Genomic DNA, 24,940 nt, shown 5'->3' on the forward strand with positions numbered 1-24,940 from the left:
TTTTTGTTTTCATTTGGTAGCAGATTTGGTGATGACTTTAGTGCAACACCTTTATATAAACCATAAAAGCAAATGGTTAAGAATTTGCATACTCACCTCTTGGATAAACGCAGTGGGAAATTGTGGGTAGACCGGTCCTTTAAAGTTACAAATACTGGTTGATCGTGTGAAAAAGTTTACTAATCTGATTGCTCTCAACACAGGCTTCAAAGCTCGCCGTGGTGCATCAGGTAATTGGGTGTCTGAAAAGTCCTATTTTTGGGGCAGAATCTTTGATTGTTGGAGATTGCTAAATCAACACAGTATCTTTTGGCATTTATAGTGATTCCTCTTCTACTCTCCTTGGTACATGGTGATTGTATTCATGTGGTGGTTGGTTACAAACACCTACTTTACTCACTCCCGTACAACTTTGCTTAGCCTAAGGGTCAGGGCACATGCTCAGATTCGGGGAGTTTAGTCACCCGGCGACTAATCTCCTCTTCTTCGGCGCGACTAATCTCCCCGAACTGCCTCCTGCCGGCTAAAATGTAAATCGCAAACAGGATGACACTCTGAGTGCTTAGTTTTCTGAAGTCGCCCCAAGTTGCCTGGAAACTTTGGGTGACTTCGGAAAACGAAGCGATCAGAGTGCCATCCCGCTATATTCTAGCCAGCAGGAGGCAGTTCGGGGAGATTAGTCACCCAGAAGACGAGATTTGTCGCCGGGCGACTAATCTCCCCGAATCTGAGCATGTGCCCTGACCCTAATGATTAATCATTTATTATTTCTGTGGATAAGACATGGAAGTCATACCATGTGAAACCTATCTGAGGAAAAAGTTGGAAATGGTGGCTACTTTTTGGGTAAAAAAAGAAATTTTTTTTTTTTGTTGCCTGATTTGTAATTGTTCTGTGTCTTCTCCTCCAGACCCGGCAGCCGGTATTTGTACAGCTACTGCAGGCCATTTTCAGGGTTTATCACTGCAACTGGCTCCTGCCTTCCCAGAAAGCGTCTGTAGAAAGCTGCATCAGAGTTCTTTCAGATGTGGGTAAGAAGCAGACAAAAGATGGGGGTGTCTTGAAAAACTGGACAGTACAGATGTAATATTTCACTAGAAATAAGGACTATTTATTTGTGACAATTTTTCTAATATTGAAGTTTAAACTTCACCTTTTTATGTTTTTCTGAAGCAGCTCTGGGAATGGGGTGTAGCCGATTCTGTAAATTGTTCTAAATTATACATACATTGATAAATGACTTATCTTTGGCCCTGCTAAGCAGAATCCTTGAGTTTTATTAAAGGGGTGGTTCAGCTGTCGGTTAACTTTTAGTATGTTACAGAATGGCATGTTCTAAGCAACTTTTCAGTTGGTCTTATTTTCTTTATAGGTTTTTTTAATTATTTGCCGCATCAGGCTACAAATTGATTATTATTATTACTACTTGTTATAACGCCTTTCTATTTCAGGCCCTCACCTATTCATATCCTATTTAATCAAATTAGGGATGCGCCGAATCCACTATTTTGGATTATCTGCTGTGTAACCTGAGCCTTTTCTCCTTTGAATAGCTGCCCTCATTGCTACACAGCAGCTTATTTATATTAAGGATGCACCGAATCCATTATTTTGAATACGGCCCAACCCTGAATCCTTCACAAAACATTAGGCCAAATTCCGAATCCTAACTTGCATAAGCAAATTAGGGATGGGGAAAAATAGTTTACTTCCTTGTTTTGTGACAAAAAGTCACCCAGTTTCCCTCCCCGCCCCTAATTTGCATATGGTCCGAATCCTAATTTGCAAATACGGATTTGGTTCGACCGGGCAGAAGGATTCGGCTGAATCCGAATCCTGCTGAAAAAGGCAGAATCCTGGCTGAATCCCGAATCGAATCCTGGATTCGGTGCATTCCTAAATAAAATCAATTCATGGTTTCTAGAGTAACTTGGACCCTAGCAGCCAGATTGCTAAATTGCAAACTGAAGAGGGCTGAATAAAAAGCTAAATATCCACAAATAATAAAAATGAAAAACAATTGCAAGTTCTCTCAAAAATATTGCTCTGTACATCGTATTAAAAGTAAATCAAAAGGTGAACCCTTTAGAAATGTTACACCAGTTGCTAAGATTCCACAGATGCCGAGAAGAAATGTATCAATTAATGTAGCAAATTGTAACAGTTCAGAACCTGCGCCTGATTTACTGAGTGGCCAGCCTGAAACACCAAAGACATGAACTTTCAAACATTTGGGAAAAGGGTAAAAGATAAAAAATTTAAAGCAATTGAAAATGATCTATATTTCTGGTGAACAATCCTGAATTGAGAAGTGTTTGGAAGGTGAACTCGTATAACCACTGTAGATTGGGGTACCTAACCTTTTTTAACCCGTGAGCCACGTTCAAATGAGTAGGGAAGCAACCCAAGCATTGGAAAAAGTCCATGGAGGTGCCAAACAAGGGCTTTAATTAGCCATGCGGTAGCTTCTAAGAATCTAGGTGGACTGGCAGCCTACAGGAGGCTCTGTTTGGCAGTACACATGATCTTTATGCAACTAAAAGTTGCCTCTATTTAAAAATAAGCACCAGCTTTGAGCAATATGTTGCTCATGAGCCACTGGTTGGAGATTTCTGCTGTAGACGATGGTAAGAGCCCATGAACATTTTTTTTCTTTTTTTTTTGACGAGTGCTCTTTTTGTGGTTTGTTCTTCTTATACAGCAAAAAGCAGAACCATTGCCATTCCTGTAGACCTAGACAGCCAGGTAAACAACTTATTTCTGAAGAGCCATAACATCGTACAGAAGACTGCAATGAGCTGGCGAATGTCCGTACGAAATGCAGCTCGACGAGATTCAGTGCTGACTGCATCACGGGACTATCGGAACATCATTGAGAGGCTGCAGGTACTTGGTGTGCACCAAAATGTAATGGCAATCTTTGGATCAATATTATGATTCATAGTGTGTATATATAATTTAATTTTTGCTCTAAACTGATGACCTATCGCTTCTGCTTATCACTGGGTTGACGCCCCCCCCTTTCATTGTTCCTCTGTTTGTTTGATTCAAAAGGATATAGTTTCATCACTGGAAGATCGCCTCCGACCCTTAGTCCAAGCAGAACTTTCAGTCCTTGTTGACGTCCTACACCGACCAGAACTTCTGTTTCCAGAAAACACAGACGCGCGTAAGAAGTGTGAGAGTGGTCAGTTCATATGCAAGTAAGTCATTCGCTGAGATGCAATGAAGCTGTCGCTTTTCATGGATGCTTGGCATTTAGATCCAATAGCGCTCCACATCTAGAGCTTGTGTAATTCTACTTCCAGGCTCATTCGACATACAAAGCTGCTACTAGAGGAAAATGAGGAGAAGCTGTGCATTAAAGTCCTGCAGACCCTAAGAGAGATGATGGCCAAAGACAGAGGCTTTGGAGACAAGGTAGAAAAACTTGTTTTGTATCAATAACATCTTTAAATTGTGACGGTTTGCTGCCCTCAGCCTTGGAGAAATCCAGCACTAGGTGGCAGTGGATCTGCATTTACTGAACAGACTGCTGGCTGTTGTAGCAAAGGGAGAAAAAACTTTATTGCCAGCTGTTATACTACAGCTCCAATAAATCACACATGTAGGCCTAGTAGTAATAGTCTACATTTATATATACGTTTTAGGGATGCACCGAATCTACCTTTTGGGAAGCCCCGAATCCTTCATGAAAGATGAATACCGAACTGAATCCTAATTTGCATATGCAAATTAGGTGAAGGAAAGGAAAAGGTGGTACATGTTTTTTACTTCCTTGATTTGTGACAGTCACGTGATTTCCCTTCCCACACCTAATGTACATATGCAAATTCGGATTCAGTTCAGCCATACACAAGGATTCAGCCTAATCCGAATCCTGCTGAAAAAGGCAGAATCCCGAACCGAATCCTGGATTCAGGTCATCCCTAATACATTTATATAGAGCCTATATATTGAGCCTTATGTCTCCTATTTTATTTATTTTTTTCCAGTTATAATTTATTAAATTTAAATAATTGGTTAGCTTTCTTAATCTGAAGCTGTATCTGCAACAATCCCCAATTTCTATGCTACAAACCTCTTTTTCAAGACAGCCCTCACAACAGTGTACACGCCACTGTCAGCAGGGTTCTGTTTCTAACACCTGGTTTCTACTCTCTTGCAGCTGGTAGCTCTCGATGCACTGGAAAGCTCAGAGGTTTAGACTTGATTAATTCATGTACAGGTATGGGACCTGTTATCCAGAATTCTCGGGACCAGGGGTTTTCTGGATTATGGATCTTTCTGTAATTTGGATCTTCATACCTTAAGTCTACTAGAAAATCATGTAAACATTAAGAGATACATTTATCAAAGGTCAAATTTCGAATTCACGTGAGTTTTTAAAAACTCCCCTAAACTTCCATAAATTTGAAATTTGACCAATCAAACATTATTTAAAAAAAAATAGAATTTTTAAAACTCTCCGAAAAACTTGAATGTCAGGAAGGCTGCAAACAACTCCAAATTGATCCCTTGACCTCTCCCATTGACTCAATCAGCAGTTCAGCAGGTTTTAGGTGGTGAATAGTCAAATTTGAATTCTCAAAGGGCCATAGTCTCAAATCAGATTTGAATAGCCCCCTAGTCGAATCTGACAGTTTTGACCATAAATAAATATAAATTGCGAATTTTCAATTCAACCCTTGACAAACCTGCCCCTAAATAAGCCCAACAGTCTGATTCTGCTTCCAAAAATGATTAATTATATCTTAGTTGGGATCAAGTACAAGGTAATGTTTTAGTATTACAGAGAAAAAGGAAATAGTTTTTAAAAAATTGGATTATTTGGTTTAAATTGAGTCTATGGGAAAAGGACTTTCCGTAATTGGTAGATTTCTGGATAATGGGTTTCTGACTAACGGATCCTATACCTGTACATTTTTTCCCCATTTCCTTCTGTTGGTAACCGACCCTAAAGGGAAACTATCATGGCATTTTTGTGTGTGTTTTGTGTCTTTAAATTTTGTAAGGTGTTCATTATTTGCTTTTCCTCATTGCTTGGGTGTTTGTGTTGTGTGTATCTACCTTGCATTCCTCTGCCTACAGGCAACACCGTGTGGAATCCATTGCCCTGTCCCAGGGCGTTACAAAGGTGTGGTTGCACAGTATGTTGGAATTTTGTAAAGATATGTATTTGTCTAATCTGTTGTTGACACACACAAAAGAAATGCTGTTTTGTGTGATTAGATATGTAACAACCTAATGATGATTTCCCTTCAAGCCCTTCTCTCTTTATAGCTGGAAGTACTTATAGTGTCATAACCAAGGTGGTTGCTCTCATCCAGCAATAAAGAGGTTAAAGTAGAAATATCACGAAAATGAAAATGTAATTAAAATAAGAAACTTTGTAAATGCAATCAATTAAATATTCTGCATTGTTCCTGAAATAATCATGTTTATGTTCATTATTCCTCTCTCAGCATCTGTTTTTCTTCATTCTGTCTTCATGCAGCAGTTGGATGTCAAATATTCATTGTCAGTTAGATAAAATATATCTTATAGGGGGGCTCCTTTTGCCTAGCAGATGAATTAGATATCACTCAAATAACTGATTCCAGCACAAACAAAATCTAACAAAATAACTGCCTTTTGCACAAATCCTGCATGTAGAGAGACAGGATATCTGGTGATTTTAATAGAGTGAGATCTAATACATCTTCTAGACCAGTGCTGTCCAACTTCTATGGTACCGAGGGCCGGAATTTTTCTAATCTACATGGTGGAGGGCTGATAACAGAAGCCAGTGTTAGCCACTCCCTATTTTAGACCACACCCACTTTAAACCACACCCATGTTACTGCAAAACCATGTCCACATTAATAGCACACCAAAAAAACAAATGGTTGGTGCTCACTGCAGGGATCAGGGCCAGAACTAGGGGTAGGCAGAGAAGGCGGCTGTCTGGGGCGCCATCATTTTTTTTTTTTTCAAGCGTTTATTTAATAATTTGTGTCCGTAATCTTGGTCACCCAGTTGGGTGGAATTCATCTCCTTCACCTTCACCTCCAGCAAGTAATAGCTCCTTCTGTTCGGTGCAGCACGATGTGCATATACGCGTCAATGACGTCACTGATGTGTTGGATGACAGATAGAGGCAGAGAGCTGGGGGGCTGCTTGGTGTGACTCTCGCTGCTCTCAGCCTTGCACAGTTGCACTGAACTGAAGACATTCTTTCTATTACTGTAAAGTGTGAAGCTTCCTGCTGGCACAGCCAGGTACAGATTTGGGGGCCATGTGTTTGCTGTTGCTGCTGGGCGCTGGCACAGGTACATACATACTTGGGGGCAATATGATGTGATCAGATTTATTTTTGGCTGCTGCTGACAGGTAAACATTGGGGGCAATATGATGGCTGCAGGAGGGCTGTATAATGAATGGCTGCTGAGCTTGCTTGCACATGTATGGGTGGAGTGTATTATGGATGGCTGCTGAGCTTACTGGTACAAGGGGCAGTAATATTAATGAAAAAATGTTTTACCCATTCTTGCTCTCTTTATTTAAAAACCATCATGGTAAGGAGGGAAATGGTAATGCAGGACAGGGGGGCACTGATTGAAGCTCTTGCATATGGTGCAGAACTACCTTGTACCTGCCCTGGCAAGGATGTCACTCATATGTGAAAAAAGCTAAGTCATATTAAGTCATACCCATAAATCCATATGCCTCCTCCTCCCCTGTGTATAATACAGTACCCCAGCATATGATTAAACACCTTAGGGGCCCCCTAACAATAATTTTCAATTGCTAACAAACCCCCAGAACAAATGGGGCAGACGAGTATGACACACACAGGGAGCATAGGGAAGGCAGAACAGAGCAGGAGACAGGAATCAGGAGCAGTCTAATATGTACTACATACAGTGACACAGTGCTGGTGCCCCATTAGCATTTAGAATAAGGTGTGAATGTGGGCAGTTTCAGTCTGGGTCTCAGGTGTGAACAGTACAGGGCTTTGGGGGTGTGAACAATAGAGTGTGAACAATACAGGGGGATCACAGGTTTGAACAATACAGGGGATTACAGTGTGATTTTGAGGTTTAAACAATGCAGGGCCAGTTAATGTCTGTAGTGATACCTTTTAAATGTTACATATTTAGACACAGCAGGCAGACTTTGATGTGGAGGGCCATATAAGGGGGGGTTGCGGGCCGCCAGTTGGACAGCCCTGTTCTAGGCAAAAGGATTCCCCCTATTGGATATATTGGATCTAACTGTCCATGAATATCTGACACCCAAATCCTGAATGAAGACAGAATGAGGAGAAACAAGATTCCCAGAGAGGAATAGTGAACATAAACTTGATTATTTCAGTAACAGCACAGAATTATTAATTAATTGTATTTCGAATGTTTCTTTCTTCAGTATGATGAAGTTTATATTACATTTTCATTTTCGCAATAGTTCACCTTTAAGGTACCACTTCCCTTGTGGCCGCTGGTTGTAGCTTATATCCGTGGCATGCCAGATGGTCGGATCCTTTTTAAAACTTTAGGTTTGTGATGGGATCTGTGTTTTAGTTACACTTACCGATTCTCCTATGTGGCTGATGTCTAAAATCCCAACCCTATAAATAGGGAAGGTTTCATCACCTGCCTTATTGAGGGACGTTCATTCCTACGTCTGGTAATCAGATTCCTCCCTGGATCAGTGATATGTCTGTTTTCATTGTAAAGTTATGTACAGCTTATCCCGGTCTGCAGGGTTCAGCACAACCGCTTTGTTTGTAAGGTGGGACCCTCCAGTACATGAAGGGGGTTATTTAGGAGATGGAAAGGTAAAATAAAAATAAAGCTCTATGGATTGCCCCTTAAGTGAAGAGCTACTTACAATAATGCTGCCTCTATACGAGTTCCTGTTCAGCTGTGTGCAAAGATCGGCTGTAAAAATATTGAAAAGTGCATAAAATATAAGACATCCCTCTGCCGATAGAAAACTGCACAACATTGCTTGTACATGCGCAGAATTAAGATGGCCATAGATGCAAAGATCCTTGAACGATCGGACTTCCCCATCTCCCGACCTGCCACTAACCATTCCGATCAAATAAAGTAGTAAAAGAACAGATCAGCCGATGTTCTGCCCCTGACAGCAATCGTACGATATCAATGTCCGACAATACACGCAGAGAAATTATCGGCAGCCGACAAATCTTTTAACCTGTCCGATTGACCAAACGACCGATCTCCGCCGGACAAAAAATGTTGGGACTCTCCACACACGGTCCGAAAATCGTACAAATCCTCGATTCGTACGATCGGATCTTTCACTCAGACCAGCGATGACGTTCAGGTCATGTGGTAAAAACGAATGTCATCACTGACCTCCCCCTTATTGTTCAACACCAACGATCGTGTCGGGTTACCATAGAAACTCAATTGCTTTTGTTTGGTAGCTTCTCGGGAGCGATCAAAAACGGAAGAGGTCTGTCTGGCTGGGGTCTATATTTGGGGTCCATTTAGCATTGAAAATGTGACATGAAGGAGTCATCGGGATGGATTAATTTGTCGCATGTGCACTTTCAGACTGGGAGAAAGAGGATATGACGTGATCTTCACAAAGATGGCGGCCACAACGTCCACAGTGGTCATGTCAAAAAATGGCGTTTCAGGAGGAGGGAATGCAACCATTAGCAGTATTAAAATACATTTCCTTCTCCTTGAAACCCCCGAATGGCTAAAATAATACAATATAATTTTACAATAAAAAATCTGAATTTTTTTTTAGTGGGAAAAAAACACATTTTTCGGGATTTATTTTACCCCAAGGATGGAAAAAGGCTGCATCCGAAAATCCGGCATCTCTGATCAGCCAAGGTTGCATATAAGTCAATGGGAGAGGTCCCGAGATATCTTGTCCTGCGCTGGGTTTCATGCAATAATCCGAAGATTTTGTGGTTTTCTGGCAAAAATCAAAAAAAAGAATCAATTTTCGGTGGAAAAACCAAAATTCGTATGATTCGTGGTTTTTTCCACGATTTCTTCTGGGTTTTTTTTCCCCCCCCCCATAGAAAGTTTTCAGGAAAGTGTATTGCAAAATAAGCGGGAAAAAACCCATGCGGATTTGGTAGTGTAGTTTTCAGAAAATATTGAGATAAATTCAGACTTTGACAAATGGGCTTGGAAGTCTCTGCAGTCTGTACAGCCACAACACAACAACACAGAAGGGTCACTTGGCACATGCAGACTCCTCTTATTCTTGGCTGCATCACAAATAAGGAATCTCAATCCCATGTATGTGCGTGATCTGGCTTAGCTGAGCTGTGTACATCAGCCGTAACACTCCCTCCTGTTTTTAGCTGGGCCCAGGGACTTTTCACAACAGGTGGGAATAAATATAGGATGAGACTTCTGCCCTTTTCATCAGGGAAATATTAAAGGAGAAGTATATATATTTTTTCTAAATCAAATTGTATACGTGGATATGACTATTTGCGAATAAATTTAGGAGTTACTACTTTATAACTAACTTGGCGAGGAATTTGTATCTGCTCAATTTATTGTAAAACAGGTATGGGACCTGTTATCCAGAATGCAGGGGACCTGGTGTTTTCCAGATAATGGATCTTTCCATAATTTAGATCTTACATAGTAACATAGTAAGTAAGGTTGAAAAAAGACACATGTCCATAGAGTTCAACCTTTTTTTTTTTTTTTTTTTATTATTAACTACCTATCTGCCAGTTGATCCAGAGGAAGGCAAAAAACCCATCTGAAGCCTCTCCAATTTGCCTTAGAGGGGGAAAAATTCCTTCCTGACTCCAAAATGGCAATCGGACTAGTCCCTGGATCAACTTGTACTATGAGCTATTTCCCATAACCCTGTATTCCCTTACTTGCTAAAAAGCCATCCAACCCCTTCTTAAAGCTATCTAATGTATCAGCCTGTACAACTGATTCAGGGAGAGAATTCCACATCTTCACAGCTCTCACTGTAAAAAACCCCTTCCGAATATTTAGGCGGAACCTCTTTTCTTCTAATCGGAATGGGTGACCTCGTGTCAGCTGGAAAGACCTACTGGTAAATAAAGCATTAGAGAGATTATTATATGATCCCCTTATATATTTATACATAGTCATCATATCACCCCTTAAGCGCCTCTTCTCCAGCGTGAACATCCCCAATTTGGCCAGTCTTTCCTCATAGCTAAGATTTTCAATACTGCCTAGTGCAGTCCCATTAAGGGTATAAGTGGCTTGGATATTTTTACATCCCAGGTGCATGACTTTACATTTATCAACATTGAATCTCATTTGCCACTTAGCTGCCCAGATTGCCAGTTTGTCAAGATCGTGTTGCAAGGATGCCACATCCTGGATGGAATTAATTGGGCTGGATAATTTTGTCTTCTGCAAACACTGATACATTACTTACAACACCCTCCCCTAAGTCATTAATGAACAAGTTAAATAAAAGTGGACCCAATACTGAGCCCTGGGGGACCCCACTAAGAACCTTACTCCAAGTAGAGAATGTCCCATTAACAACCACCCTCTGTACCCGATCCTGTAGCCAGTTTCCTATCCACGTGCAAACGACTTCATTAAGCCCAACAGACCTTAGTTTAGAAAGCAGTCGTTTGTGGGGCACAGTATCAAACGCTTTGGCAAAATCCAAATAGATCACATCTACTGCCCCCCCACTATCCAGAATCTTACTTACCACATCATAAAATGCAATCAAATTCGTCTGACATGACCTATCCTTCATAAAGCCATGCTGATTGTTGCTCATAATGCCATTCATTAGGACAAAATTTTGAATGTGATCACTTAACAAGCCTTCAAATAATTTGCCCACCACAGGTGTGAAGCTTACTGGCCTATAATTGCCAGGCTGAGATCGTAATCCCTTTTTAAATATTGGAATAACATCAGCTTTTCTCCAATCCATAGGCACCATACCAGATGACAGTGAATCTGAGAAAATCAGAAATAAGGGCTGGTCTAAAACTGAACCAAGCTCTCTTAGAACCCGCGGGTGTATGCCATCAGGCCCTGGAGCCTTGTTTACTTTAATTTGTATTAAAGCTTTTTGAATCATATCCTGAGTCACCCACTGACTAGATTGAGCTGAACCATTTGTGCAGTTATTAAGTGAGCCTGTGAACTCAGACTCCTCTATTGTATACATTGAAGAAAAGAACTGATTTAACACATTCATCTTCATACCATAAGTGTACTAAAAAATCATGTAAACATTAAATAAACCCAATTGGCTGTTTTTGCTTCCAATAAGGATTAATTATATCTTAGTTTGGATTAAGTACAAGGGACTGTTTTATTATTGCAGAGAATTTTCTTTTTTAAAAAAAAAAAAAAATTGATTCATTTATTATAATGGAGTCTATGGGAGACGGCCTTTCCATAATTCGGAACGTTCTGCATAACGGGTTTCAAGATAACGGATCCCATACCTGTTCTTTTTAACTACTAGATTTACGGCTGGAAGTAAGAATGGATTCAACTTCTGATCTCATGCAGTTTTATCTCTAGCATGAATATGATTATGATGTGGAATAATAAACTGTTGGTGCCTGTTTAGAAAACCCACTAAAACGTAGTCAACAAAAACACTAGCCCTACATTTTTCTTATTCCACATTTGAATCGGTGAAGTATTGTAACGTTGACTTTTTTTTTCCCCTTCAAAGGCAAACTACATTCCAAAATACAATTCCATTTTCATTACCGTATATACTTGTGTATAAGCCGACCCGCGTATAAGCCGAGGTACCTAATTTTACCTATGAAAACCAGAAAAACGTATTGACTCGCGTATAAGCCTAGACACAACTCAGAAAAGTCAAACAGTCGGTTTAATGTTAAAAATCAAGCCATGATGCTTAAAACATTAATTCATCGTACAATGATAAAAAAAGAAGTAGAGCTGCACATTTAGTGACCTGGACTAACAAATACATTTTATAATGTACGACCACATTTAGATGACAACTTTGGTGGAGAGAGGCATCAGCAAATGTGATCATACCCACCCACTATTTATAACCACATATACCAAATAAAAACAAGCACAAGTTTAAAAAAAAATGTAATTTTTATGAATAACCTGTTCCATGAATTTCAAAGGCCCCAGTGTATCTTGGAGACTATTGGCCCCATTCCTTCCACAATATCACTCAGGACTAATGGAAACTAATAGTGACCCAGCTGATGCCCAGCAGCCAATCACCTACCAGCAAAATGACCCACACTGTGTAATACACGGAGATGATCGAACTCAAAACCACCAGCCCCGCCCCCGCTAATCGATCGCTGCCTGTCGCCTAGAAAAGAACATGGAATAAAAACATACACATAGAACATAAAGCAATGTGTGATCTGTCAGACTCGCAAGTGGGAAAGTCACAGATACACTTACCATCTCTCCGCAACAGTGCTCCCACACGCTTACTTCCGGGTTTAACGCTACAACCAATCAAAGCTACCGGATTTGCACGGTGCATCTTGGGACCCGGGTTATGGCCACGTAGCGCATGCAGGACGCAGTGTCTTAGAGGGACGCGTTGCCATGGAACCTCTCTCTCTCTTACTGCCTCTCACCGCGCTGACCCGCGTATAAGCCGAGGTAGGATTTTCAAGCACATTTTGGGTGCTGAAAATCTCGGCTTATACGCGAGTATATACGGTATCTTTACTTGTAATTTCAAATCAGAGGTAATTCACTTCTGTATTCCTAAAGGGGTCGTTCACCTTTAAACACTTTTTCCAGTTCAGTTTGTTTCAGATTGTTCACTGGAAATAAATACTTTTCCCAAATACTTTCTATTTTATTTTTGACAGTTTTTATGATATTGAAGTGTAAAGTTTCATTTTTCACCTTCTAAAGCAGCTCTGGGAAGGGGGGGGGGTGTTGCAGACTCTTAACTGTTCTAAATTGATACATTCAGTTGATACATTTGTTATATGCCCAGCTGAGCAGAATCCATGAGTTTCATTAACTTTTAGTATATTATAGAATGCCTTTTTCGAAGAAACTTTGCAATTGGCCTTCATTTTTTCTTTTTTTATAGTTTTTGAATTTTTATTTCTCCTTCTGACTCCAGGCCTCTCCTATTCATATTCCAGTCTTTTATTCACATTAATGCATGGTTGATAGGGTAATTTGGAGCCTAGCAACCAGATTGCTGAAACTGCAAAATGTAGATATGCTGGATAAAAAAACTAACTCAAAAACCACTAATAATAAAAAATGAAAAAACTTCACAGTTTACTCTACCATATAAAATTTTATTCCGGAACCAACAAGTGTATTTTTTTGGTGTGTAGGCGCCATCTCAGGTCATTTTGCCTGGTCATGTGCTTTCAGAAAGAGCCAGCACTTTAGGATGGAACTGCTTTCTGACAGGCTGTTATTTCTCCTACTCAATGTAACTGAATGTGTCTCAGTGGGACCTGGATTTTACCATTGAGTGCTGTTCTTAGATCTACCAGGGAGCTGCTATCTGGTTACCTTCCCATTTTTCTGTTAGGCTGCTGGGGAGGGAAATTATATCACTCCAACTTGCAGTACAGCTAGGGTTGCCACCTGGCCAGTATTTTACCGGCCTGGCCGGTAAAAATGGTGGCTGATCCCAATGTTATTAATCGGGAAAAAGATAAATATATAGGAAGGTCGGTATTTTTTTCCCACTAAATGTGGCAACCCTTAGTACAGCAGTAAAGAGTGACTGAAGTTTATCAGAGCACAAGTTACATGACTGGGGGCAGCTGGGAAACTGACAATATGTTGATTTCAAAATTAAATATATAAAAAAAAAAACAGCTGTTAGAATTGAACTAATAGTTGCTAATATTCCACAGATGGTGCTGAGAAATAAATATATCAGTTAATTGTAGCAACTAAATGTACCAAATTGTAACAGTAAAGATGCTCCTGGATCACTGAGCTGACAGACTGAAACACCAGAGACACGAACATTAACATTAAACTTTAATTTTTCGAAACTGTAAAAAATAAATGACGGAAAGCAGTTGAAAAAAGTCTGTTTATGGTGAACAATCTGAAAACAACTCAACTGAAAAAACTGTTTGGAAGATGAACAACCCCTTTAACTGGCCTTATAACTTTGTTTCACCAGGAAGTCAGAATTGTTAGAGAAGACCAGACAAAGACATATTTTAGGCATAATACAAGGCCTGTTATACATGTATGTTCCAGTGGCGCCGTATTTGTTGCATTCACATTGATTATGTTATCATTTAGTTCAACGTGTACTTTAGGTGCAGCATTTCTGGTGGCATACAAGTATGGCTAATTCCACGCACGCACCAAACCTCATAACTTGCTCCTCAGAAATGCTGATGATGAAGCATTGACGAGCAAGATCATAAAGACTGAAATTCTGCTTAAGGGCTGTGGACTTTAAGATTGTGGAATTTCTAGGCAACTAGTGCATATTCTTACCTATGTACGTTGGTTTCCCTGACAGTGGCGACATACAGTACAAAATATGTTGTAAACTGGGATTTCAGACACCCATGCAATGTTGTCACCAGCAACTAGGACTTACTGGACTAACTAGTGTTATTTTTTTTAATTTGCTTGGGTCTTGTGAAAACTTACTCTTGTCAGCTTTTGTTTAGAATAAATCCAGTAACCAGGCACATTTACTTAAAATATCTCTCTGCTGCCATGAATTAAGCATTTTTTCCCCAAATTGGTCGGCCGTGCTCTTGTCATACTGATCATAGACTCCCTTACCAAGTTTGCAACATTTCTTACCTTTTCACTTTGAGTTGTTCAAATGACTCAAATCTTTTCACTCTTTCTTTTGCCTTATAATAAATCCCACATTAGTCACTGCAGCAGTTTATATGCAGAGGTATTCTAGGTCTCTATCTATCTATCTATCTACTGTATCTATCTACTGTATCTATCTATCTACTGTATCTATCTATCTACTGTATCTATCTATCTACTGTATCTATCTCTATGTGTGTATATCTATCTCTATGTGTGTATATCTATCTATCTCTATGTGTGTATATCTATCTATCGATAGATAGATCCGTACTGAAGACTTATCTGTCTGGGGTGGGGCCACTTGTTACTCTCCCCATGCACAGTCTCCTCATTCCGTTATTTCTACACTGTGTCCTGTTCTACCCTGTTGGGGTCCTTTTATCAAGTTAAAGGAATAATAACACAAAAAATAAGAAAGTGAAACAAGCTGATGTGTAGCCATGGGGGCAGCCATTCAAGCACAGGATACACAGTAGATAATAGATAAGTTCTGAAGAATCCCATTGTATACTACAGAGTTTATCTGTTATCTACGAAGTATCCTGTGCCTTTTCCCCTTTTTCAGCTTTCAATGGCTGCCCCCATGGCTACAGCAGCTTGTTTTATAAACTAGTAGAGTTTCTGAAGCAAGCACATCAGTTGTACCAGAGCAGGGCAACAGTACATTATATTGTCATTTTTTCATTTTTTGATGTTACTGTTCCTTTAAGCAGTGAATTTGCTACTCAAGGCATTTGTAGCTGTGAAGAAGAAACGGCAGAGATGGATCATATATAATTATTTTCTATTAAAATGCAACATATTAATGGAGGTTAGAAATCAATAATTTACGTCCCCTTTAACGAAAGTCTTACCATTGACAGATGCTTCCTCTTCAACTCTAATCCTACAGGACTGCAATCCTGGTGATCCTTCAAGAGTAAAGCACAAGAGTAGTGGTCCCCAAACTTGTGAGCTACATTCAAATATAAAAAGAGTTGATGAGCATCACAAGCATGAAAAAAAGTTTCTGGGGGTGCCCAATAAAGAACTTGATTGACTATTTGGTAGCACTATGTGGACTGGCAGCCTACATGAGCTTCGGTTTCACCAGAAAGCTAATGTTTATGCAACCAAAACTTGCTTACAATCCTGGAATTCAAAAATAAGCACCTGATTTAAGGCCACTGGGAGCAACATCCAAGGGGTTGGTGAGCAACATGTTGCTCCTGAGCCACTGATTGGGGGATCACTGCTCTAGAGCATGCTCTTTCATTTTGAAGCCTCCGGCCACTCCAAATGTGTGCCTGGACAATTTTTTTGACTCCGTGTTTACAGTGTTTCCCACGTCCTAATATGTTGGACTTTCTTTTATAACAAGAATATCGGTTGCTGAGGTGTTTGTTCTCCTAGACATTGATCTTTAAGAAATCAAGCAGATTTATTAAAAATATATTTCCATATGGTGCATAAACTTCAGGCCATTGTTGGATTAGCAGCAAGGCACTTTGGGAACCTAGCTATTGCATATGTCGGCTATCCCTAAAAATAAAAGGGAGATGCCGGTCCTTTGAGCTTAATCCTTATCCTTTACTAAAGGTGGTCATGCACGCTACAATTACGTTCTTTCCTGGAAATGCTCTTTCCAAGAAAAATCATTAGTTTCAATAAACACATGTACAGCTGAATCGGCTGATATACAGATAGAAACAATAGAATTCTACCTGTAGGTGACGATTCAGCACAAACAATGTCTAATGTTTGGGTGCCTTCCATGGCACCATATCAACATTTTCCGACCAGCTGATCGACTAACTGCTGTTATTGGTCGGCTCGTTTCCTACCTTACACGCCCCGAATAGCGTATGAAAATTAGTTTTGTACAATATTATTGGTGCATCTATGGCCACCATTACTCTCAAGCAACAGATTATATTTTGGGTCTGGAAAAGGGACTTTCCATTAATTCAGTGGTAGACTATTGTCCACATACTACTTTCCTGGTGTAGCTGAGCCAAAACTATTTGCCCTGACCCTTTTGTTTTTCAGTACTGCCAGTCCATCTGTTGTAATCTGCTGTAATTCCAGGAGGAGTTCATGGCCTTTTAGTGTTGGCCTGCCTTCCACAAGTCAACATGACTTAATTCTTCTATACAGACACTCCCCATTACCTCCACAGACAAAAAATGTGTCATCTGTTCAACTTACACTTGGAAAGGGACATGTTCCGTGTATAAGACTACATTTGTCACTGCATATGTTTACAAATGTGTTTCGGCCAGATTAGAGTTAGAGAAGACGCCGCCGCTCCTGTTGGCAGCAGCTACAGTTTTTAACTAGTCCTTCTTTATGGCTCAACCCGCATCCTACAAGGAAGCAATTGGTGCTTATTGGCTATAGTCTTTTTTCGTTTTATATAACACCCTGGGACTGAAAGTGTTTTTGCTCCTCAAGAGTTTTTTTAAAGGGACACTTGAGTTTTTTAATTCACTTGTGTAAAGTTTCACCTTTTTTTAAAAAAAAAAAAAAAAACCTAAATCAAATCTTATTAAAAGCTCTTTGAGTCATGCTGAAGGTGAGGGGAGGTTCACCTTCAAATGCTCAAGTCTAAATTGTCAATGGAATGACAAGCATGTTAAATAAGCTCACGGTTAATATCTACATTTGAGTTTTAAAAAAAAAATTGTATATATTATCTTGTTTCTAGTTCATTTGTAGGAAGGCTCTAGTATCCAATGACATTGGCTCTGCGGGTCACACAGGCCCGGATTTGCAGCAAAGCAACAAAGGCCCGGGCCTAGGGCGGCATAAATTAAGGCCAGCTCAGCCTTATAGGTAGTTTTGGCTGATTCTGGAGCTCTGAGCGCTCTGTGTTTAGAGCTCCGGTAGTAAAAGAATGCTCATGTGCACAATCCTAAAGTAGGGGCCTCTGGGCATCCTCAGCTGAAATCCGCCCCTGGGGTCACGTGTGCATGATCTTGTCAAAACAACATTCATTGCCCTTCGATTCTGAAAATGTATGGAATAGCTAAGGTGGCCGTGCACGGGCAGATTAAAGCTGCCGATATGTCCTTTGATTTTTCCTGTGATCGAGGACCGCATCGGATAGTTGATGAGGTCCTACGACCCGTCTGCGCCCCTTTCCTTCATATAATCTGATGGTTTGGCCCTAGGGCTGAACGTTCAGATTAACCTGATATCACCCTGCCGTCAGTGGGCACCTATACTTTCTTTAGAGCTTAATAGCAAATTGATAGGGTGGTATGTAAATTAGTTTTAATTACTACTGTGTACACTATATATCCATGCGCTTCTGCAGTCAAGCAGTACAAATGGTCGGCGACCCCTTGCCTCTTGCACCTATACATGAACCAAGATGAACGATATCTTTGACAGGTGATTATCTCTTAAATGCTTGTTTTTTTTTTTTTTAAAGCAAATGTGCTGGTATTACATTTTAAGCCAATACACATGTATTGGTTTGAAGGTGAACCACCCCTTTAAGCACTATCACGATAGCAGTTGAAATTCCAAGCCTGCAGACTAATTGAATATTGTCTTAACATTGTGTCATTGTCATATTAAAAAAATACATTTTCAGATAAACTATCCCTTTAAATTGAAAACATCAGAAACTGTCCGAGACAAAAACAGTGTTCCATTTAGTAAAAGCAGCATTAATGTTGAGAAAAAGGATATGTATGGGCTGGACAGAAAATGTGTCTGGCGTAGAGAATCCCTTATGGTATTGCTGTCCAGCTGCAGATGAGCCTTTACTGCTAGTGGTCTCAGCCAAATGTCTGGAAACAGATTGGATTGTATACTCCTAGCATCCCTCTGTCACTTCATTTCTAGCTAAGCAGGAGCTCTGCTGGGGGCTTTATTTGGGAATCCCTTGTATTTTTATGAATTTTTTTTAAATAGAAGTCTTAGCAATATACATCATTCCTCCCAACATTTTGGAAATCGAAAGAGGGACAAAAAGAGCACGGGAATTATTTTTTTTTGACCATGCCCATTTTTGTTACCACACCCCCTAATTACCATGTTCATTTTACAAAATTTGCCAGGTTATGAAAGTTTTATTGAAAGTTCATTTGTGTTGTTAGTTTTGCTAATGAAGGTGAATTGCCCTTTAAGTTGCAAGTCAGTTAAACCCAAGAGACCTGCTCATCTTAAATTGTTACAAAAATATCTAAGTATTTATTCTGGGCTCTCTGCCAGAAGCCAATTAAGTTAGAAACGTGTTTTTGTCTGGCTGTTCAGCCGCAGGAGATCAAAGAGAAAGTCGGGACATTTCAGTAACAAATCCGGGACCGCGGGTTGAGCTGTCAAAACCGGGACTGTCCCACAAAAAATGGGACAGTTGGAAGGTATGATACATGAATATTTGGAAGTTGTAATTGACTATAAATACAAGGCTTAACAGTATGGTCTAGTGTCAACAGCACAAAGGTCCAGTAAGGTATTCTTCCTGTATTTAAAGGGGTACAAATTCACTGGTAGTTAAGGTACTTTTCTCCCCTTTTTAATGGTAAGGTCCTCTTGATTATACATTGCAGTTATGGTCTCTAGTGGTCAAAGGGGATGTTATCAAAGTATCCAAGTGATAAATTCCAAAGAAAAGCCGATAAAAGCAGTAACTTAAGAAGATACTGATAAAAGATTTTGGGGCCCACCACTTTTATCTTTGCTTTTATATGGCAAAAATGTAATTCATTTACTTTTAATATCTTGGGGGGCTTTATTAGCCCATATATGATTTATTTTACCCCATTAAGAGCGAATTGAAGCTCATATTAAAAGGCTGTAAATTTCTGCATAACCTCCCAAGTGGAATTTTTTTTTTTCTTCAGATGTGTTGCTTCAATGGCATTGCCCTTTACTGTGGTTTTGCTTGCCTGGTGGTGAGGTGCCAGCTAAAGACATATTACATAAGATTCCAACCCCCTTCATTTGGAACTGGATCTCTGCTCCTGTGACCTTCAACGCTAATTACTAATAAACACATTGCTATTTAAAAGGAAGGCCAAATGGCCGGAGCAGGGTTGCTAGGCATCTTGATGCTTGAGCCTTCACTGTTCAGAGCCTTGTCCACAGATGCAGTAATGACTAATATGGGTCCCAGAGAGCAGTTTCAAGTTCCAGTAAATTGAGGCTTGTGCGGAGGTGAATATCCGCCCAGAAGAACTAGCAGTTGGATCAGCTCATCAGTCCATGTTATTCAGCCACCTTCCTTCCCATGAGCTCCAGACTTTCTCTATGTGTGGGAGAGAAACTGTCTGGAAATGACACTCCTGCTCCAAATATGTCTCCCCAATTATGTCCAGATGGTAGCAAGAAAATCTTTGACCCTTCCTCTGCTGAATCACTGATCTTGTGTGGGAGGAAATCTGATTAACCCCTTCCCACACGTGTCTGTGTCCTTTTTAACACTCTGTTTATATCCCTGAAACTCATGCCTTTATGTTTTGCAGTGGCTGAGAGTAGTGTCCTGCTTATAATATCTCTGTTTTGCTTTTTATCTGCCCTATATCGTTGGCTTCAGTCACCAAAACTGCACGGCTCGGAGGAGGTGTGTAATGTGTTTTTTTTTTTTTCCCATTAGGAAGCTCTGTACCATTTCACCCAGGCCATTTACCCAAACTTATCATTCATGATCATCCCAAGTGCCAGAGTTAGGGTAGATGGGGTCCCTGGCAGTGCAGGAAGATCAAGTAGGGAAAGGTACATTATTCCGGCATGTACAGCATTCATCCCACTAACTGGTACTTCAAGTCTTCTCCATAACCCTGTTAGTTGGAAGCTGTAGTTCAAAACTGCTGGAGGGCTTCATATTGGACTTGCCTGATGTATATTGTAAAACTATACACTGGGTCCTAGGGTAAATCCTCTTTGCTCTACCCTAAAACTGGCCTGGTTCATTTTTATATGGGTTGTCTGTGTTTCCCTGGAACTGCAGTCCTATAATCCACTTCGCTACATCTCATCACCCATTTTCAGATATGATAGTTTTTATCTTCCATCTTAATATGCATTTCTGTATGTCTGTCACATGCCTTCTGGATGCCAGGTATATGGAGTACATTGAAAACAGATCTATATAACCAAATGTGGCTGGTTTACCTGCAGACAAAATGATGGTTCACCCTTGAATTCTATATTATATGTAGTCTGGGTCCACAAAAAACTGGATCCTTGTGGTGTTTATGGTGGGTCACCACCACCCCCTGAATACAGTGTAAATGTTATGCTATATAAAATAATTTAAAACATCGGGCATAAATAGTTCAGCCATTTTTTAGGTCACCAGTTGATTCCCCTACTAGATTTTGGTCTCATAACTAGAGCTCATTCACAATAGGCATGGCTTTATACATTAACTAAAATATTTACAACAAAAGAGTGCATAAGGCTTGTCTGCCGCTGAATTCTAAGGAACCTCTGCTTTCATATCCAAAATATAGTCCGATATCTGTCTGGTAAGATATCTGTGTCTGACTCATTTGTAAGAGATTCCAAAAGCTTCCTACTGCTGTCAGAGGAAGAAACCCATATGGAAATGTCCCTATGCAAACCACTTGTTGGTGAAATGAGCTGCTAGACATTTGGCCTATTTCATGGCCATTCCCTATTTCTATGAGAACAAAGTGGCTAAATAGGTGGAATAATAGATTATAGTATGTAAAGATTAGAGACTAGGAGAATAGAGGTTGAGTGAGGTTATTGTTAAGAGTGGGCCTAAGATTAATTGGTGGGCCCTAGTCAAAGGTTTTTGGGTGGGCCCCTGGTGTCCCAGTCCGACGCTGCTCTCTCCCCTCTAGGTCATGTGCAAAGCAAAACATGCAGTGTCTGAATCTGATACAGATTTGTTCAATGCACACAAACCGCATAATCTTATAGGGTCCACATATGTTACGGTGGCTCTGGCTCTAAAAATGCTTGAGCTTGCACTACTATCAACAAGTGATGGCCAGAGTGTGTTTGGAGCTAAGGTGTGCAGCCGAGGGCTTAAATCAAGAAAGTTTATCACCCATAGACCTAATAGGTCTCAAATGACCTATGGTTGCACTGTAGCATTTGCAAAGAACATTGGGAAAGCAAAATTAGCAGGTTGACTCTACCTGCAGTCTGCAGTCTACCCTGTAGCCACTATGTGGACTATCAGCCTATAGGAGGCTCTGGTCGGCAGTACATGTTTCTAATGCAATCAAAACTTGCCTCCAAGCCAATAATTAAAAAATAATCACCTGCTTTTAGGCCACTGGGAGCAACATGTTGCTCACGAGCCACTGGTTGGGGAACACTGGTCTACAACATCCTTCTAGTGGGTTTGAAGGGGGATGTGTCAGGGCATGGGGTAGGAGAAGTGGCAACCACCCATATACACCTTTCCAGAAGGAGTCTCCCACAGCGTTAGTGCAAAAATGGAAAGATAAAAACATCCAGATTGTCTAGTAAAGGATCCGGAATTAACTTGGTTCAGCACTTATCCTAGCCAGAGATGTGCTCCTTCCCCTTAAAGGCCCCCAAAACCGTGTGCGCAATATCATTACCTAACTTGTGCTTGTGACCAAAATGTATTTATAAAGACTGTTTCTGCAGTGGTAAACTCCTATCACTCAAGTGCTGCATGGCTGTTTGTACTGTTTCAGCAGTGGTAACCTAAATGGCATCCCCCAATCATGTATAAATTTAAATATGCAAAGTGTTAAAAGCAATTTATAAGATTGACCATCTAAGTAATAATTTGGGTCACGTACCTGCAGTTTCAATTGGTGCCCAGAAGGCTGTTGAACACCATCCAGTCATTCCATACCCAGTGTCTCTATTTCCACCCGTCTCTGTGAGGGGATCCCTGGGATTTGGGTTTTTGCTCTGTTTATGAATTAAGTCTCTGCATGATCACAGGAGCATGTCCAGGCCCAGCCTCTGAGACAACTGGAGGATATCAAGAGGGTAGGTAGCACTTCTGCCCATTTATATTCCACCTCTCTTGTCTGCCAAGCTGTTTTTTTTTTCTGTTGAGCGGTAGGTTACATAGTCTGTCTGCATTTTTCTTGTTCTGTGCTGTGTTCACTCAATTAAATCATTTTTTTTAATGCTGTGTGCTGGGGATGTAAAATAATTATGGAGCAATGTGAATTTGTTCAGAGATTGTAATATTGGGCATATCTGCTTAATACATGCGGAAGATACTGTCTCACACAAGATCCAGTGCCAGCTAAAAAAACAATTTTTTTTTTTTTCTTCTGTTTTTAGGGGGAAGCTTTAAGGGTAATTTTAGTGAATCGGTACTATGGTAATATACGGCCAGCTGGGAGAAGAGAGAGCCTGACAAGTTTTGGAAATGGCCCTTTATCTGGAGGTAGCAGTGGGAAGTCTGGAGGTTGGTGTCCAAATTTTGCGATATAATGCCTATATGAGCTTGATTGCTATCCATATATTTAAACTCTTCTAATCCTCTACTTATCAAATAGGTGGTAGTATTGGATCAGGATCCCTTAGTCGGAGTGAGATGTCTCTCTCGGATGTTCAGTGTCACCTTGATAAGCAAGGGGCTTCTGATTTAGTCATCGACTTAATCATGAATGCCACCAGTGATCGCGTGTTCCATGAAAGCATCCTATTGGCCATTGCCTTGCTAGAAGGAGGAAACACTACTATCCAGGTGAGGCTATGTTATTGCAAGAAATCAAAGGGTTTTGACTGTGCACAAACACACCCCATACTGTAAATCAGGAGTCCCCAACCTTTTTTCACACATGAGCCATATTTAAATTTAGAGTCTGGCAGCAACACAATCATGGCAATAGCCCCAGGGGATGCCAAATAAGGACTGTGGTTGGTCTATTTGGTAGCCTCTATGGTGGCTAGCTGCCTATGGGAGACTCTGTTTGACATTACTTCTAGTTTATATGCAATTAAAGGAATATTGATTGCAGCTCTCTTGGTTTCCACTGATTGGTTACCAGCTTGTAACCCATAAGCTACTTGAGGGGGCCACATGGGTCATAACTGTTGCTTTTGAATCCTTGCTAAGGATCAATTGCAAACTCACTAAACAGTTCTCTCATGTGGCCCACCTTAAAGTCACTGACTAACTCAGAGTTAAAGAGCTGCAAAGCAGGAAGTAGTGTTCTGGCTATTATGTTAGACATCCAGTCACTCCAGCCTTTATACATTACATTTTTGGCTAACTATATTAGAAATATTTTTTCTTTTGCACAGTCTATTTACCTACCAAGTTGTTAATTGTACACAAACTATTCCTTTAAAGCTTGCCTCCAAGCCAAAAATTCAAAAATAAGCACCTGCTTTGAAGCCACTGGTAACAACACAGCCAAGGGGTTGGTGAACAACATGTTACTCACAAGCCACTAGTTGGGGGATCACAGCCGTAAACTATAAAGACCTTAAAAGATTTCAGTGAGTCCTTAGTTACAGGCAGTTGTGTTTTGGCCACAATCAAGCCCCACATTTTGCACATTCACTGCACATTCAAGGTGTGGCTTCACCCCGAAGCAGGCCACTTGACCTCTGAATGTGACCTCGAACATACATTCATCAGTTCTTACCCCATGGCCATCAGAATTATAAAGGTTGGTGCTCAGCAGCAAACAACTGCTGGCTACACATCATTATCCTATAAATATAGTCGAGGCATAGGATTCCTCTACTTGTGATGCCACGTTAGTAACTGTCAGAAGGGACCAGTGGCTATATGACTTGCAGCAGCATTGGGACTGAGGGTTGGTTGCACTAATCTATGTATGAGAAAAAAAATAGCATTTTACTGTTTTCATGTCTGTTTTCTTTTTCCATATAGCTTAGCGAGTTATTCAAATTAAATATTCTACATGTTTATCCCATGGCTTTTCTTCCACTTTGCAGTGCAGTAATTTCCCAATTGCTCACACCTCACCCAACTAACGAACAGAGGAGCGTCTGCCTTGTGATGCAGAACTAAACAAGCACATTGCAGTCTGGCAGAGAGGTTATATAAGGTCTATTTATATCAGCTTGCTAGAGGCAGGAGATTTAATGAGTTGCTGGCCTCATTTTCCCCCTCCTCCTTCCACGTGCCAGGCCGAGAGTAGTGCGTCAGAGTGCCACAGTGAGGCGAGAGGCAGTTGCCATAGTTACTGTTCTTT

At 40.5% G+C, this 24,940-nt stretch overlaps 1 protein-coding gene across 8 annotated transcripts in view; it reads left to right on the forward strand.

The window, feature by feature from the left end:
- itpr1.S (inositol 1,4,5-trisphosphate receptor type 1 S homeolog) overlaps positions 1 to 24,940 on the forward strand; it is a 136,702-nt gene that overhangs the window by 87,993 nt on the left and 23,769 nt on the right. For 3 of the 8 annotated variants that reach the window (XM_041591267.1, XM_041591268.1, XM_041591266.1), the window contains 10 exons: positions 204 to 230; positions 911 to 1,031; positions 2,702 to 2,886; positions 3,055 to 3,203; positions 3,309 to 3,420; positions 4,169 to 4,201; positions 20,335 to 20,361; positions 22,698 to 22,745; positions 23,049 to 23,175; positions 23,267 to 23,457. In XM_041591267.1, coding sequence (XP_041447201.1) covers positions 204 to 230; positions 911 to 1,031; positions 2,702 to 2,886; positions 3,055 to 3,203; positions 3,309 to 3,420; positions 4,169 to 4,201; positions 20,335 to 20,361; positions 22,698 to 22,745; positions 23,049 to 23,175; positions 23,267 to 23,457 — 1,020 coding nt within the window. 8 annotated transcript variants of the gene reach the window in all.

Source organism: Xenopus laevis, chromosome 4S (genome assembly GCF_017654675.1).
Source record: "Xenopus laevis strain J_2021 chromosome 4S, Xenopus_laevis_v10.1, whole genome shotgun sequence".
In the NCBI taxonomy this organism is placed as follows: Eukaryota; Metazoa; Chordata; class Amphibia; order Anura; family Pipidae; genus Xenopus; species Xenopus laevis.